Source organism: Gobio gobio (genome assembly GCF_949357685.1).
Source record: "Gobio gobio genome assembly, chromosome: 16".
Taxonomy (NCBI): domain Eukaryota; kingdom Metazoa; phylum Chordata; class Actinopteri; order Cypriniformes; family Gobionidae; genus Gobio; species Gobio gobio.
In genome coordinates, this window is record NC_137109.1 from 11,951,080 (window position 1) to 11,970,392 (window position 19,313).

General features: G+C 37.2%; 1 protein-coding gene across 1 annotated transcript in view; it reads right to left on the minus strand.

The window, feature by feature from the left end:
* The window catches only part of gabra2b (gamma-aminobutyric acid type A receptor subunit alpha2b), a gene marked incomplete at its 3' end in the record, with an annotated part of 120,896 nt that overhangs the window by 12,573 nt on the left and 89,010 nt on the right, over positions 1–19,313 (minus strand). Inside the window, exon 9 of the mRNA XM_079838528.1 lies at positions 15,151–15,353. Within this exon, the coding sequence (XP_079694654.1) occupies positions 15,151–15,353 (203 nt within the window). The remainder of the gene's footprint in view (positions 1–15,150; positions 15,354–19,313) is intronic.

Sequence of the window (19,313 nt, forward strand, 5' to 3'; positions counted from 1 at the left end):
TGGGACAACTGGAAGTGTCAAGGATGAGCAGGCTCATGATGAAGAACAGGGAGGAAGATTCATGATTCAATAAGTTCTTGTCATAACAGCAGCCGGAACATTCCTCTGTGCCGGCACCGCACGCACACAGAAAAATAACAAGATCCCACACATGACAAACAGTCATTAATAACAACTTTCTCTCTCCATTGGCGTGCCCACACACAAGCAAACATGAAGAGACACCTGCAATTCACACATATAAGCGGAACCCCAACAGCTACGATCATTTTTTAAAAATAAATCATTACTAGTGGTCACCCTTCACGTCTGTTTGTGGGTTTTGCAAATATTTAACCAATGAAAAGTATTCAAAAGAGCTTATGACTAAACCTCGTAACTCCATTGGATCCTCAAGCTGTCAGTCAAATCTCACAACCCCACCCGCCTCTATTGTGAATGAAGTGCCACACACAGTTTGGACCGTCTTTGCTTATTTGCAATGCAAGAGTAAATATAAGTACAACATTTTCTTTACTCAAAAAACATTAATGGGCCAAATTTCCTAAACAACGCAAATTATTGTGAGAGCGCAATTCCATAAAAGCACAGATGGGAGTGGAAAGTCCTGTGATCTACTGAAGACACACAAATTAAAGAACACAGATGCAGGATCATTTGCATAATGACCAATGCAATCTACCAAGAGAAGCACAAATTAGCATCAGGTTTAAAACGTGCTTTTTTGGGCATTAATTAATGGTGCAAATACCAGAAAATAGACAAGTGCAAACCTTAGTAAATCACCTTGCATGATTCATTTAAATACTCTACTCCCACAAATTTTGCGTTTGAAAGGCAAACTCCTACAAATGCATCAGTCAGCCGCAAAAATAACCCTGTCCACGCCTTTTCAGCACAAATTTTTCACTGTATATCACTGTAAATCTGCATGACAGTAGTTTTTTAACGCAAAAAGAGGGTTTGCGTTGCTGCAACTGTTAGTAAATCTGGCCCTATATATATATATATATATATATATATATATATATATATATATATATATATATAAGCTAATGTTTTATGTATTTGAGGAGCAGAGAAGAGTGTCTTAGTCTAGCATCTGTCGTCATAGCCTATACTGTCTTAAAGGGTTAGTTCACCCAAAAATGAAAATTCTGTCATTAATTACTCACCCTTATGTCGTTCGAGACCCGTAAGACCTCCGTTCATATTCGGAACACAAATGAAGATATTTTTGTTGAAAGCTGATGGCTGAGAAAGGCTTCAGATAGGCCTCCATTGGCATTCAGTACACTTATACTCCCAAGACCGATAAAAGGCACTTAAAATGTCGTTACAAAGTCCATCTCACCACAGTGACTCTACAATAATCTTACGATGCGACGACAATAGTTTTTGTGCGCAAAAAAAAATCTAAATAACACCTTTATCCAGCTTGTTATTGCCTTCCGCGTGTGCCTCCACGACGCATGCGCGAGAATATGACGTAGCGCCGGGGTTCGGGAATCCATGAAATGCACACTCTTACCCCATTTTGAGCACTACGCCGAGACCTAAAGCACGATCAATGTAGAATCCAACAGCTGAGATACGCGCGTCTTCCTCTGATTGTAAACAAATCACTTCTGGGTCATCTGTCCGAACGCCGGATCTGCGTCATATTCTCGCGCATGCGTCGTGGAGGAACACACTGAAGGCAGTAACAAGTTGGAAAAAGGTGTTATTTTGATTTTTTTTGCACACAAAAACTATTGTCGTCGCATCGTAAGATTATTGTAGAGTCACTGTGGTGAGATGGACTTTGTAACGATGTTTTGAGTGCCTTTTATCCGTCTTGGGAGTATAAGTGTACTGAATGCCAATGGAGGCCTATCTGAAGCCTTTCTCAGCCATCAGCTTTCAACAAAAATATCTTCATTTGTGTTCCGAATATGAACGGAGGTCTTACGGGTCTCGAACGACGTGAGGGTGAGTAATTAATGACAGAATTTTCATTTTTGGGTGAACTAACCCTTTAAATAGCCTGTGTGTAGCACTTCATCTTTTATAATGACAATGACATAATGGCCAAATGACAGAAAAAACTGAGCGCCTACATAACTACAATAAACTTTATAACATGTAAGTTGATGAAACCATAACATGATGCACTTGCTGCCTCAGATGCGGCCATTTTAATGATGGACATAACACACATGTCCGAAATTCTCTGAAACTTGCTGGTCAACTGCATTTGAGCTTAATTTTGGTAAACTGTTAAAGGGTTTGTTCACCCAAAAATCATTATTTCATTAACTGTCATTAATTCCTCACCCTCATGTCGTTCCAAACCCATAAGACCTTAGTTCATCTTCAGAACACAAATTAAGATATTTTTTATGAAATCCGAGAGCTCTATGACCTCTCCATAGACAGCATGGTCGCTTCATAAAATTAAGGTTGAACCACTGGAGTCACATGGACTATTTTAATTATATTTTTACTACCTTTCTGGGCCCTGAAAGTGTTAAACTGCTGTCTATGTGGGGTCAGAGAGCTCTCAGATCTCATCAAAAATCTTAATTTGTGTTCTGAAGATAACCGAAGGTGTTACAGGTTTGAAACGACATGAGGGTGAGTAATTAATTACATCATTTTCATTTTTGGGTGAACTATCAATTTAATAACATAATGACATATGCAAGTGTCTGACCACTTAGCCCCAATATTTGATAACGCAGTCTTTAATTTTTGGGAGATACAAGGTTTCCACCTGACAACAACTATATACACACACACACCAGCAGGGCCTGAAATTAACACCCGACCACACGCCAAATGCGGGTGAATTTTGCAATTCATTGGGCAGTTTGAGAGGATGCGACTACGTTCATGCGATCGGAAAGAAGATGAGGCCCTTCTCTGGCTACATTTGGATGTGCAAGTATTAAACTGTTGGTGAGATGGGACGAGATAATAATGCAACGCTGACGTAGGCTACAGTACAATGACAGTTGCACAGATGTGTGTGCGTCGTGTGCGTGTGCATGTTGGGAGTTGAGAAGCAGTGAGAAAATGTCCGGTACGCGGTAACTTTACCAGTAATAATAATGTTAATTTAGTTCTGTTTAACCATTCCTGAACATGACTAAATCAGCCATCAACACAGCTGCGTGTGATGTGTTCACATACGTGCTGCGGTAGGGCTATATCTGTGGCAGCAGTCAGTATGACTGTCTGTGACATGGGACATCAATGAATAAAAAGATTTTTTTAAATGTATATTATAAGAGTCATTATTACTTATATTGATTTTGTTAATAACTTGACAGCACTTAAATGTGTATTCTTACAACTTAAAGAACAATGTTTGTGGGACAAGTGGATTTTTGAAGGGGCAAGTGAAAGAGAATTTTACTAGATAGATTAAAACATCAATAAAAAAACTTGGGAATCAACAAAATGCAAGAATGATTCTGCATTAATTTATCGTAAGTGTCGATCAATAGTGGATAATAATATATAGCCTTATGTAATGTATAATAAACTGACGGTAACAATGTTGCGTTGTTGATGCTTGCGCAGCCTCTCGAGGAGAAATCAATGTTTTACTTAATGATTCAGCGCTTTGAATGAATCGTTTGTATCAAACATTCAATGACCTATTCATAAACGACTGCCTCATTCTTGAATGAATCAGCCATTTGAACGAATCGACTCAATGACTCACTCATTAAAACGGTCACCTGCTGCCACCTACTGGTGTTTTACTTTCATGTTTAAACATTCTTTCCAACCTTTCTTATTTGTATATTCAAAAATGTTTAAACAATCTCCTAACATTTTTTTAATGCAGTTGTAATTTTTCAGGGTAAAATATTTAATTATTTATTTAATTTTAAATTTTATTTGATTGGTAACGGCCTACAGTGTCTTATTATTCTAATTTAATTTAGAAAAAAATTAAAGAATATAAACTGAAAGCTGAAGCATAGCCTATATTTAATAAGATTATGGGAAAAAAATGCCCTTTATAAAAGGTAAAAATATCAAAGATATGCAGATTTAAATATGTCAAAGCTGATTGAACACTGTTGAGTATTTCTTCAGAATCAATTATATTTACAACACACACACAAAAAAATTCGGACAAGCACGTGAACAGGCTTAATGTCGAGGAGAGAAAAAAAGTGGCTGGTAAAAAGCAGTGTTGGGCACGTTACTTTAAAAAAGTAATTAGTTATAGTTACTAGTTACTTCTTACAAATAGTAACTGAGTTACATCATTATAAAAGTAAGTAATTACCAGGGAAAGTAATTACTGCGTTAATTTTTTTTTTCTCCAAATGTTCAAATATGTCAAATAACTTGGATGCCCCCAATATTAGATATGTTAAATGAATTAATTGGACACTAAATAAAATAAATTATTATTATAAAACATTGTACATTAATGTACACTATTGTAATGTTGCTGTGGGACAATGTGAGAGACACCTATCAAATTCAATGCATTATTGTAAATATTACCAGTAGGGCTACTATAGTGTAAATATTGTGTAAATATTATCAGTACTATACTTTCCTTTGGTAGTGGAGCTCACGTTATCACCTGGGTTTTTAGCCACTAATTTTGTGGCATATGATGATGTGAGGTGCTTCAGAATCACTCGACGCGTGGAGAGACTCTTTCTTCCTGGGCATAAGTTGCACGTTGCATAAATATTCTTACCTTTCACCTCAACGAGGGAAAAGTAGCGCTTATACTTCCAGTTTGCGAAAGCTACCTTTGAAGTCGTTGGACCATCGCTGAATGTGCATATGCGTGTGCGTCATAGGTGTGTGTGTGTGAATAGACCGTGAAAAAAATAGGTGTGAACTCAACCTATCAACTTCAACCTTGTCTCCCACCCACCAATCATCATCAGTTATGTGTACCACCGCACCCACCCCCAACACGCATGGCTGGTGCGCGCGCACACAAACACACACACACACACACACACACGTTGCAGGTCCGACTGACAGAGAGCCTGTTCGGATGAAAAGCGCTTCAGTGAGCTCAATTATAGTAACGCGACTATAATTACGCCGCATTTTTTTTCCTCAGTAACGCTAACAGCGTTGTAACGGGAGAAACAGTAATTCGTTTGATTACTCGTTACTGAAAAAAATAATTCCGTTAGTAACGCCGTTTATCTGTAACGCCGTTATTCCCATCACTGGTAAAAAGTCACTGTGGCAGGTGGTCAAAGTTAATTTCAGGCCCTGCACACCAGCTTATACTACTTTTCACAATACAATCAATTTATTTTATCGAGCATCCTGTTTCAAATGTAAAAGCATCAATGGTTAAAATGTTTTAGTTTCTAGAGAGCATTTGATTGGACAGAAAATCTGATGAGAAGCTGATGTCATCAAAATCATTCATCCATATTGGTGGAAGTGAGAGACTGTAAGTTTTGAATGCTTATATCTTCTAAATTGGAATTTTGTCATTGTTTTGGCGCACACTAGCTTATAGAAGGCTAACATATTCATACTGAAAGCCAAAAAACTTCGATTTCATGCGGACTTTAAAGAGAAAGTCCTGCCGTTCAGTGAAACAGAACTGATTCGCGCAGGTGTTTTGATGGCGAATGCGTCGGGCGTTCAGTCTGTTTCTCCAGCTGGGTTCTCGGCACATGCCCGCAGGCCCTGCTCTCATTCCGGGTGTTTCAAAACGCCACAGACCTCCACCTCCCCCTCATCCCGAGAGCTGCACCTCTCCCTGACGTGCTGATGAATGCGCCCCGGGAAGCAGTGCTGCGGTAATTAAAGAGAGTGACAGGAACTAGTAATGCATCAGTCTAAATGCAGGATGGTTACTAAAAGAGGCCGTTTGCTACACTGTCAGCTCAAACACCACTGAAATTCAGATGAAGGGCAAACCAGGACTAAAACAATGTACGATCACTGGAAATTAGTTTGACTGCTTGCTACTCCTTAGAAGTCACTTGGATGTCTTGAATCAGACCAGAGAAGATCTCCCAAAGGCTCTGAGCGTCAGGTCAGAGTGTAATACGAGGTTTTATAGCATCTAAAGTCAACATGACTACATGTCGTGTTTAGCTGTGCATGTTAAAATGAACACTGACAACGTGAGCACATACTGTCAAACAGCCCTCAGTCAAACAAATGAAATGACAATTTAAAACCCCACAGAGCCTATTTCATGCTTAAATAATTTATGTTGTTTTAGAAAATGCATGAGGCAGATTCTGAATAAACAAATGAGACACAATGCGTTCAATGTGTTATGTGTCACTAGGAAATGAATCTCACAAAATCTGTGAAGAAAATACAAGAAGTCAGTTCACTCCAAATATACTGTATTGTTACATTGCAATATTTTAATCACAATTATACCATACAGTAATGAGAGCGAGATTGATTTGCATTATGGGAATGCGAATAAGGCTTCACCTTTTTAATGAAACATTTTTGCTTTTTGTTCTTTTGCTTTTCGGAGTGACTTCATTATTTTGACAGGTTACGTAAGATTCACTGTAGTTGCACCATATCTATTGATTAGATCTATTTCTGGTGCATTAGACACCAAAAAACTTTAAACCAAGAAATGTAGGTCTACTTTGTGTGACTGTGACAGAGGAAGACAGCGCCAGTATCTGCATAAACATACCAATTCTACAGGCTGTCATTTCTGATTGGCTGACTGACCTTTAGTGGGAAGAATGTGATTTGTGGAGAAGATTTGAAGGCTCATGAATAAGCAATGATCTTGTGCTGCAGAATCTAGGGAAGATAGAGGCCCTTATGAAACCGATATTAATCAATCTCAGATAATGAGAATAAGACTCCAGATTTGATTGTGTGGATGTGATGACAGTTTGTCAGAGAAACGGGGTGATGGTAAATTTCAGGGTTGACCTCACTGGATTACAATAATTCTTTGCAGAGTACTAAAATCTCAATAGTCATTAAAATCATTTGACTGGAAAATAGCATATAATGCAGTTTTGCTTGGGCTTAATTTTCACTGACTGTGCTGTCATAAGTCTTGTCTGCAAATAAATGTCTCTAACTGTATATTCTAGTATATAAATCTTGGATCGTCTTTCCATCATTAATGGTTCATAAATTAGTTTTTAAAAATCTCTTAGCTCAAGTATTAAACTTTGGAGCATAACTTTGTACAACTGTTTGTACTACGAACATAAATTACATTTCAAACTATATCTGCACCATGAACCACATCTAGACTTTATCTTGCCATGCCAGCTTTTATGGCTATATTCATGGCGAGAGCCAGGTTTAGTTCTTCAAAAATAAAGCTAAATAAGATATTTAAGATTGCATCAAGACCCATAAGACCTATATTATTGATATATTGTTGAATGATAATACAGAGTGTTATTGAATATAATGTAATATATTATTGAATGATGACATGGGGAAAAAACTGCTGAATAGGCTGGATTTTCCTTATTTGTTTTAAGTTTGATTGCATAAAGGCAACTTTAATCATCTTATATCCAAGGAAGGTTCATTGGCTTCCACATATAGACTTCGGATTGGGGGTGTTCTGTAGGCTTGTAAAGCCAATCAAATTCTTTGGTGGTGTAGAGTATCCAAAAGTCATAAAATCGAATTAGTTAGACTTAAAAAAACAACAACAACAAGTAAAGTGAGTATGTTGTGCTAACAAATGCTTAGTTAGTATAGTTCACTTACACAAGAGTTCTAGTTACTAAAATTAACTGTAGAGAGTACTTGATCTTTTACTTTAGATTTACTCTACCACTCGATTTACTCTCGCCACCATTGTTGCTACCATTGTTGTGTTTTGCATGCTGAATGTTGAAGTCTATGTGTGACTCAAGCATGATCAACTGCAAGATGTTGTCACAAATATAGAGGGATTATATCAACCCAACTGAAAGTTTCACAGGTGTTTATGACGTAAGTGTTAGCAATACAATTGTAAACGATCATTATATGACATAGAGGGAAATATTACACAGGTAAATTTTAAAAGGTGACCTTAATTTCGGAGTAAATCATTAACTATAGTTAATTATTCAGCCAGAAGCTAAGTCAACTTTTAAAAGCAACCTATGTATTACTTATCTTCCTTTGAAACCAAATAACTGTGATTTATTGTTGCATCACTGCATCAACAGGAAGAGAGTTATAATAATATGAATGTTCCAAGTGCCCAACCAATGTGAACACTGATCACCATAATGGTGATGTTTTTCTTTGCTTGACAAAATGGCACTCAAACCAATCAGATAATCTTAATTTGGGTTTTCTGAGTAAACAAGGAATAGCAAGTGAATAGTACAGATTACTAGATTTTTACAATTAAGTTAAGACTAAGTAAAGTTAACTAAAAAGTGTTCTGTACAAAATAATAAGAGTTGAACTGTCTGTGTATAAAACCTATAAAACTTTCATGGCTTTAAAACAATTCTTTTTAAGTAATTTAATGTGTGGAATAAAAGTTTGCTGTCAAAGGTGATACTAAGAAGGTCTCTTTTACAACTTTAATGGGGACTTTAATCCATAAACAACTCTGGTTCATTATGCAATGAAAAAAGAAATGCATAAAGAAGGTTTTGTTTGAGAACTTGAAACTGTTCTGCATTGATTCAGATTGTATTTTGCTTATCGAGCTTCAGTTCGCTCTGACAATTCTTTAACCATACTTCTGTAGCAAATGCAGATATCATACAGTATACAGTATAAACTACAGTGAACATCAGAAACCAATTACTTATGACCAATGAGAGTTACAGATACAATAATTCCTTGAGGTCCTGTTTATGCAGGCCAAACAGGATGTATCCTGCCTTGACTCTAAAGAGACTGTTCGATAGAAATCTTTCAAGGAAGATAGGCAAACCACCTCCAAATTTCGTTTGGTACAAATCCTTTAAAATCCCAAGTTTACATGTCATGTCACAGGATTTCTCCAAATATAAAAAAAGACAGCTACGACACATTCTTTCCTAATAAAAAAGGATCATGAATATAACTTTTTCGAAAGACAAAGTGTGGTCTGTAGTGCATGACCTTTCCTGAATCCACATTGGGCATTATTTATGTGATGTGCAGAGTCTATTATCCAGACTAGGCGATCATTAACCATCCTCTCCATTGTTTTGCAGAGGCAACTGGTTAAAGCTATAGAGCGATTATTAATGGGGTCATTATGGTCTTTTCCTGGCTTTGGTATAGTATTATTTCTGATTCATACCAAGGGAATTCATTTTTTCTCGATATCCAGATACAGTTTCTAAGAAGCATTTTCAGAAAAAGGTGAGGTAGACTCTTTTAAAAAATGGTTGTGAATTTGATCTGGTCCAACAGCTGTGCCGTGGGATGTTTTAATGGCTCACTGTAGCTCTTCCATCTGGTTGTATATCTCTATATTACTAGAGCTAAAGTTAAAAGGATAGTTCACCCAAAAATGAAAATTCTGTCATCATTTACTCACCTTCAAGTTGTTCCAAACCTGTATGATTATTTTTCTTCTGCTGGACACAAAGTAAGATATTTTGAACAATGTCTATTTTGAAGAACATGGGTAACCAAACAGTTGATGCACCCCATTGACTTCCATAGTAGGAACAAATATACTATGGAAGTCAATGGGGTGCATCAACTGTTTGGTTACCCATGTTCTTTAAAATGTGTTCAGCAGAAGAAAGAAATTCATACAGGTTTGGAAAAACTTGAGGGTGAATAAATGATCACAGAATTTCCCTTTTTGGGTGAACCATCCCTTTAATTTTCCTTCCCTCGTTGAGCATGAAAAGTTCGGAAAGCAGGAAGACAGTTCTCAATTGATTAATTATTTTCGAAAGTTCTTGTTTTGAAGTCAAGAATGATTCATGCTGTTTGATGTGTTGTATTTAAGGACCACTGTTTTAACCCTAAGCGTTTCTGTGAAATTCTGCATAGCATCTGGGCTGTCTTCCGGAAAGTGTGCAAATCTCTCATATTAGAGAGTTTCATTTTCATTTTCATTATTATTTGGATGGGACAATGCATATTGATGAACGCACAGTATAATTTGACGTAAATACGCTGGATTTAGCACAAAGCTAAACCGTTTAAAACTGATACCAGTTTGCTTCTTTTAAATTGCCATCTTTGTACTTTTGTTTCTTTCTCTCTTCCTTTAATAGTTAAAATGATTGGGAAATTGGTCACTTCCACAAAGGTCATGATACACTATATTGCAAATAGTTTTGGGACGCCTGCCTTTACATGCACATGTACTTTAATGACATCCCATTCTTAATCTGTAGGGTTTAAAATGGAGTTAGCCCACCCTTTGCAGCTATTACAAAGTTTGGAGGTCTGTACACTCTAAGAAATGCTGGGTTAAAAATAACCCAAGTTGGGTTAAAAATGGACTAACCCAGCAATTGGGTTGTTTTAACCCAGCATTTGGGTTGTTTTAACCCAGTGGTTGGGTTAAATGTTTGCTTAAAACAACCCAATCGCTGTGTTAAAACAACCCAATCGCTGGGTTAAAACAACCCAATTGCTGGGTTAGTCCATTTTCAACCCAACTTGGGTTATTTTTAACCCAGCATTTTTTAGAGTGTAGTTATTGAATCTGCAGAAAGTTGACGATTGTGCACTGTGTGCCTCAGCATGCGCTGACCCCACTCTGTGATTTTGACTTGAATAGCAACAATAACGAGGATGATAGATAACACACACAGCTGACACATTTGAACAAATAATGGAGTCAGAACAAAGAAACGTGACAAATGAAAACAAACTGAAAATCCAAGAACTACACAGAATGGTGACACTATCACGGTACCACGCTTGAATTCACTGAGCTCCTGAGAGCGACCCATACACCTGTGGCCATGGAAGGGATTGGAACACCTACATTCAATGATTTGGAAGGGTGTCCCAATACTTTTGGCAATATAGTGTATATTTTCCATGATAGGTCTAAAAAAGTTCATGCATGGTGACATATTGTTAAGTTGATTGCGGAGTATATTCCATGTACCGTTTGTAAGTATTCAAACCATAATATAAAAAGACATACAGTATGGCTATCTATAAAATCTTCAATCTTCTTTCCTTGTGTACTGCAATGAATACTGCCCCATAGAAAGTTATGGCAATTAAAATCTTCCTTTAGAATAAAGGGAGATGGGAGCTGAGTGACAAGGTTATCTAGGTCTATGTGTGCCAAATTTAAACCAGGAGGAATTTAAATAGAACAGACTGAAATGCTTTTCTGCAGAGTCAGTTGTACTGCTGTCACCTGTAGATTGCCGATAATATTGATATGACTATGAATCAAATAATTTCTTATTAAAATGGCTGTACCATCAGAATCCCATGTATTATTAATTTCAAATTGTAAAATTTAAAAAAGAGAAAGCACAATCTGATAATAATTGTATCTCCTGAAGACATACAAAAAGAGGATTAATAACTGCAGTTGAATGTCTCTGTAAAATTAGTCCTGACACCACGGCAGTTCCATTGGATAATAACATTTTCCATATTAGAAAGAATAGGAACAGTTGTCCTAATTCTGTCTTTAGGAGACAGGCTTCTACTATGGTGTTCACTCTCTTTCATTTCCATATCTTTAATTTGTCTCGTATTAGAAGTTTCATCTTTTGATTGTAAAGAGCTCTCCTTTCTGTTATTTGCCTTTTGGTTCTCAGTTTTTTAACTCTGACTGAGATGAATGACATTTGTAAGAGTTTCACTCTAAATTCCTGTCTTCTTCGTCCTTGAGAGAAGATTACTATAGTTAACAGTTTGAGGTTTATCTTTATGCATCTAGGTGATATCTGTCTGGCAATCTATTGTTCTCAGTTTAGATTTTATTTTATTTTTTGACAGCAGAAGCAAACATTTAAACAGGTGCAGCAGCCACCAGATTTTTTTCTTTAGGGTAACGGATCCTCTTTGTACATCTGACCTTCTGACCAGCATTTCCTTTTCTGTTTTGATGCAGCTGAATGATCACCTGTGCATTTACAACATTTAGATGTTTTTTCACAACTCTCCTTGTCAAGGCCTTCCTCACCACAATTAAAACAGATGTGTTGGTTGTTGCAGCCATTAGACCTGTGTCTGTATTTTTGACAATTGAAACACAGCAGAGGATTGGGTATACATAGGTCAACTGGAACATTTAGATACCCAATTCGAATTCTTTCTGGGAACATCAGCGTATTAAAAGTGATTATGTACGTATTCATTTTAATCATTCGTTATTCTCTTTTGATTATTGTTCTTATTACGTACATTATTCCTTGAGTCTTGAGCTCATGCTTTATTTCTTCTTCATCCACATCATCCAACTCTCGAAGGATTTCTCCTTTATCAAAGTTGGATGAGGAGATGTCTTTATTTGTAATCCACCATGTAACAGGTTTTAAGTATCGGCCTTTTTACAACATTCCCCAAGAATTTGTCCAGTTAATTTTTTTTTTTTTCTTTTACTGTTCCTGCAATACCTTAGCAAGCAATTTTGCATTTAAAAGATTCCTAATGGCCGTCCAAACACAGCCCTGACGTCTAGGTTAAAACAAGGAAAAAGTTGGCCTGTCAGTGAAAATGTAATAAATGTCTTACCACAGCCCAAGAATAGACTATAGTAATCAATTTCAAAGAAATTAAACCAAACACCTTGTAATCACTGTTGACTTTTCTTACGTGATGGAATATCACACATCTCGCAAGTTATTTCGGCAAAAACAACGTGTAACCAAATTCAAGGTTATTTTGGCTAGAAGTGGGTTACTCATAGCCAGACTATATCGGGTGAAATGATGGCTATTGCTTGCTGGGACCCTTTTGTATGATGATACATTTTCAGCATTTTCATTACTCAGCACAAGGACACATTCTTGAAGTACTGTCAGTCTCCAGATCCAAGAAACGTGTTTTGTAGCCATGTCTTGAGTTTTCAGTTTCATCATCTCTACTCCCCCACCCATCTTGGAGTCGAAAAGAGAGGGATGCACATTAAAATAAGCAACAAGTTGCTTAAATCACTTGATTGACCCTCAGCCAATGCCTCATGGGGTCTGAAAATGATCTCAGAGTTTTCCCAGGGCATGTTTTGACCAGCCAATCAACTGGATTGAGCCATTTCAACCTCCCGTCTAGGTGAAGTAGGAGCCAAATTACCATGTTGAAATAATGTAAGCCTCTGCAAAGCCTCAGGGATCAGGATCTCTTCCTCCATCACAAGGGTCACAGCACAGCAAACGAGTCGTCCCTTTATTTGTTTCTTATAACAGTATTGGGATATCAAGGATCAATGGCCGTGTTTACACCTGGTATTAAGATGCATTTTGTCGAACGGATAATAAGTGGATGACGCTAAATACAGGTGTAAATGGGGTCAAAAACGTTTAGAGCTTGTCTATTTCCAACCACTTCCGGGCCTATTACCCCAGGTCCCTACGGAGGGATGAAAAGGGGTTCTACCAAGGGAATTTATTTAATAGTAAATAAATATAACTGTAACCCTAGCAAGGAAGGCTTGAGGGTTGTTTTTTCTTGCCCAAGGAGAAACTATGGAGGGAAGGAGTGTGCCACTGTTCATTTCACGGGCTACCATCATAAAGCTGGGTCCCGTGCCGTACATAGGTGCTAACTGATCTAGATGAACTCTCTCTGTAATCTGACCTTCTGCAGTTTTCCTCAGCTTAAATAAACATGAATGAAATATGCAGTGCGCCATGATAAAATCATAATGGACTACTCCGTGGTTATCTCATACAGAGAGCTGCATGTATCATAGACTGCGGTTGATTCTATCAGCATGGCTTTACAGTCAGGACATCAGTGGAATGGTGGAGAGCAAATTACTTTACAGATAAAGACACACTGAAGTGAGATTTTACATCTGTTGTTCAGAATATGAAATAAACGACTATATATTTTACAAAAGTAAACCGTAATGAGACACCGATCGCTTTTTCTAAGTTGCACTAAACAGATGGAGAAACATATTGTAGAAGATAATGGGTGATTTACATAAGCATTTATTGGTATCATCTTTGTCTGACAATTGATCATTTAAGATGGATTTGACCAAAAAATGTTTGAGATCATATCAAGATTTCAGACTTTTGATCAAAAACTTTGGTATCTTGACATTTGATACATCAGGCTTTTATGTTTTTTTATTGAGAATATGCAGCTCATTTTTGAAGGGGAAAACATCTAAATTTTATTCAGATGCCAAAACTGAACAGAAATATGCAATTTGGTGCAGTTGCTGAAATGTACAGTATATGGCCAAAAATAAAATGAAATTCTGATAGCTTGTTATGTAAATCAATGAGTTATTTGTAACAGTATACCAAACTACATACATAAAAATGCATATAAATATCAGTTGTCACTCTATAGTTCTCATTAATATGTCTTAGTAAGATAACAGTGCTTAGTTTTATGATCAAATGTCAGTAGTTTTTATTGTGGGCAGCAAAACTTATAATGCAATGCAATAAAATGATGATTGAGAGATGAACATTCCTCAAAAGCCTGATGTTTCATATTTTATATTTACATTTTCACGTGATTTTCAAAAAAACTAAAACAAAATCAAGTAAACCTAAGTCGCTTTAGTAAGGGTTCATCTAGAAATATTACAAAAAATATAAAAGTTACTCTTACGTTTACCTCAGTAAAAAACAGTAAAGATTTCACAGTAAAAGACACGTGAACCACAAGCTAAAGGGGGACGTTATTAGAAATATTATATCTTTACTTGCTAAAACAATATTAAATATCAATTAGACAAGAGGAAGGCATGGAGATTGTGTGCAAGAGGTTATTCAGCCTTGATCATGTTGATCATTTAGAATCATACAGTAGGTTTTAGGGTTAATCAAGCTGAGAAAGAATTGCAATATTCAGGACATCTCATATGCTTGTTTTTTTCTTCTTCTATGGAACAAGCCAAATCCACATCAGTCTGATGTGCTCTTATTTCCAGGACTGCATTTTCTGTCAGTCACTTAATTTGTCACCTGAGACATCACATTACTCAAAAATGTAACATACTGTCAACAAGTCAATCAATCCGATCCATACGCCGCCCCACCCGAACAACACAAAGCATGCTGATAGATGATTAATGATCATTACCTTGTCATTGACCACGCTCTTGCCATCCCAGGCCCAGCCACGCTTGGTGAAGTAGTTGACGGTAGCAAACTCAATCAAGGCGGAGAAGACAAAGGCATAACACACAGCGATGAACCAATCCATGGCTGTGGCGTAGGCGACTTTTGGCAGGGAGTTACGTGCGCTGATACTCAAAGTGGTCATAGTGAGTACAGTAGTCACACCTGAGAAGAATACAAACAATAACAATGCAATGCAAATGATTACAATAAACTAATACAGAGGCCAATTCAACGTAGAACTACTTGAAGTTAGATTTTCAAACTTAAATTCATGCTGAAATACAACTGGAAATTTTTCGCCAAGATGCAGTTGTATGGCATAACAGGAATGTGGCAGAACTCAATTCCAACATTAAATGAAAAATAAAACGTTTGCAGAGGACGCAAAGGGTTTTGACAATCGTAGACATACAAAAACTGTATTGTTTAGCATTATTTAGGGAGTAAAACAGCCAACAACTGATTTAAAAAAAACAAACAAATAAATAAATAAACTTGGGAAATTTTTCAAACTGGTCTAAATTGTTCGCAAAAAACACATCTTCCATTGGTTCGGAAATACAGATAAATAAATATAACAATTAATTAAAGAATGACAAATAAATAAACAAAATGATAAATACATAAAACAATCAATCAATCTATATATATATATATATATATATATATATATATATATATATATATATATATATATATATATATATATATATATATATATATATATATATATATATATATATATATATATATATATATATATATATATATATATATAAAACAAATAATCAAAACTGGTCAAACTGGTCAAAATTGCTCCCCAAAACACTCCACATCTTCTATTTGTTGGACAATACTGATTTGAAAAACAAAACAATAAATACATAAACCAAATGAAATATTACAACAATAAATAAGTATATAAAATCTCCCAATGTTTGGACAATACTAATAAATAGATGACACAATAAATAAATAAACAAAACAATACAACAATAAATAAATATATAAATAATTAATAAAAACTGATCGAACTGGTTAGAAATGTTCCAAAAACACTCTACATTTTCAATTGGTTCGACAATACCAAAACAATCAAGAAATACATGAAATAAATAAAATGATAAATAAATAAAACAATACAACAATAAATAAATGAACATAAAATAAAAACTGGTCAAACTGGTCAGAATTGTTTAAAACAACAACAACAAAAAAACTCTACATCTTCCATTGGTTGGACAATAGAGAAAATAGATGGATGGATGATGGATGGATGGATGGATGGATGTCATGGGACTTGAAACAACAGCTTGTTATACTTGCGGAGCAACACACTAGCCTCTCTGTCAGAGTATTTTAACATCACAAAAATTACATTCTTCACCTTCAATGACTTTGAAAGACTAAACTTCTCTAAAGCTTCAGACTATAGGGATGTCCCTGCTGTTATATCTTTGGTGCACCATATTCTTTCCAGTCTTTGGGCTTCTAATCAACCAAAAACACGACAACACTTTGGCCTCTAAACGCCCGAATCGCTCTCATTCTTTCGTATTTCTGTCCCTTTCTAAGAACTCTGCTGTGTTTACTGCAATGTATTTTTAGAAAGCGCCTTGCGAGTTTGAATAATTCTGTTTTTGAGGGAATAATACAACAAGATGACAGCCTTCTTTGGTTGGGGACCGGAGAGACAATAACCTTAATGAGAATCCTCTGGCACTTTCACAACTTTTAGCATGTAATGCTCTGAACGCTCTCAGCTGAGACTCAGTGACATCGCAAAGGGATTCTGGAGAGGAACCTGTTCGACTCCTGTCTGATCCAGGCCTGCAGTGACACATCCGCCTGACAGACGGCAAGCTTGGGGACTCCGATTGTGACCATGCACGTAAACAAATGCCTCCAATTAATTTCCACCGCCGTCAAACTCTTCAGTATTCAATCCCGGGTGGTGTGAGCATGACAGCAGTGAACGGATGTTGGTTTGAACAACCAGAGAACCGCAGATGAGGAGTTTTGGATGGATCACCAGAAATCTTGAGGCATAATGCAGATATCCATCTACTGACAAAGCAGTGACAATGCATCAGTCTTAACCTAAAAAAGACACCACAGTGAAAGTGAAGAGCGAATGAGGTCAGTAACCGCACACAAAGGACACTTTTAAAATGGCCTTCTTAAAATGATATTCCAAATCGTAGGAAGTTTTTACACAGGAAGCGTAGAGATATTATTTACCCAAAAGTCATTGTGTACCATCTCATTAGGCCTTCTTCTCAAAATACAAAAAGTTTTTTTTACTCACTTTGGTACTATTTTCACAAGCAAGGTGTACATTTTCAAAACTCATGGTACTAATATCACAACATATCATCTAAAGTGCATTTTTTTTCAAACATTTCAGCATATTTTCAATTGTGTTAGTATAATACCCAAAACCACAAAGTATCCTTTTCACAACACAAAATAAGTGTTTCATCTTTATAAATGTTTCATTCACAGTAGTTGCCTTTCATAAAGCTCTTATGCTGCGTTCACACCAAACGCGAATAGAGCGTTAAAATCGCGTCTACCGTGTCTAGTTTCACACGCAAACATTTTGAATGCATTCGCATGTCCGCGGCGAATTGGACGCGCGTAGAAATCGAGCGCTGGAAGAGAAATTGACGCGCGTTCAAGGCACTCCAGGAGAAATATGTCATAAAACACCACTCTGCCTCTTTTCATTTTCATTAACAATATATATTAAGCATTAATAGCCACACAAATGTGGTCCAGGCAACTCCTACATATCTTCACTGCATGTATATTTAAATATCATTAAAATATAAAGTTATGAAACTTCTCTTTGCCCTCAGTCAAAACGATTTGGCAAACAACAAATTATAGATTCATGACACCAAAGATCGCCCGTTAGATCCACACAAGATGCAGCACTACAGAGACATCAGAGCCAGCGGCAAATGGCAGAAGGACTGGCTGAGGAAAGGCTGCCCTACCCAGATTTGCCCACGGGGATATGAGCGGTGATTGCCCGGTGATCGCCTGGATCTCACAACTCCAAAAACACAAGATTATTTTTTTTAAATAGGCGCTCTCTTTATAAATAAACACAGATTTGAGCTTTAAACAACTACATTCCCACCTGAAAAAGTCTTAAAACTACATTTTGTGACACACTAGTAGTAGTATTTTTAAATTATGCAAGGTTTCTCATCACGTCACTTTACCACGTGACCGCAGCGAGCAGGCTCCTGATTGGTTAACGTGGCGCAAATTGACGGCAAAGTTCAAATGTTTCAACTCGGGCGTCACACGCGAATTCGCTTCAAACGCGTGAATGCGCAAAAGCACCATTCGTGTGTAACGCACGTATCACGCAAGACGCTCAATTCGCGTCCAATTCACGTCATTCGCGCGAATTGGACGCGCGAATGAGGCGGATTTGCGTCCTTCGCGCCGCGCGAAATGCGCCTTCTGCGCCTGGGACCTCCAGACGCGCGTCAACACGCCTTTCCATTGACTTAACATTGGAATCACTCGCGCCAGACGCTCTATTCGCGTTTGGTGTGAACGCAGCATTACAATCAAACTTTTGATTTGCATCTCTTCTCATTCAGTTTAATACTGTTACATGTATGCCCTGTCTTGTGTGTTTTGATTAAGATTCTGTTTCTCTCCAGTTTGGTTAATTAGTCATGACAGTCACCTGTGTCTCGGCCATCGCCTGTACCTCGTTATCCTCATTTGCTCGGTGTATGTAAACCCTCAGTTTGCCCTCAGTGTACATGTCTGTTGTGATCCTGAGTTTTATATGAAATGTTCCTGTTTCCTGTTCTCCTGGCTACCCTCGTCTCTGTGAGCTCATTGCCTGCACGTAAACCGTAACAGAAGAACTGACCGAAACTGTTTTTTTTGCTGCGTTTTCTTTTTTGCTTTTTGTCTTCCCCATGGCCTTCCCCATGGCACTTCCTGAGGTTCAGCTTCTCTGCCTGGAGCAGGGAGACCGCCCGCTGGAAGCACACACCCGGGTCTTCCTACAGCTGCCTTACCCGTTTCCCGGACTGCTCGCTCTGTGTATTCTACCACGCCAGCCTGAGCGAGCGGTCAAAGGCATGC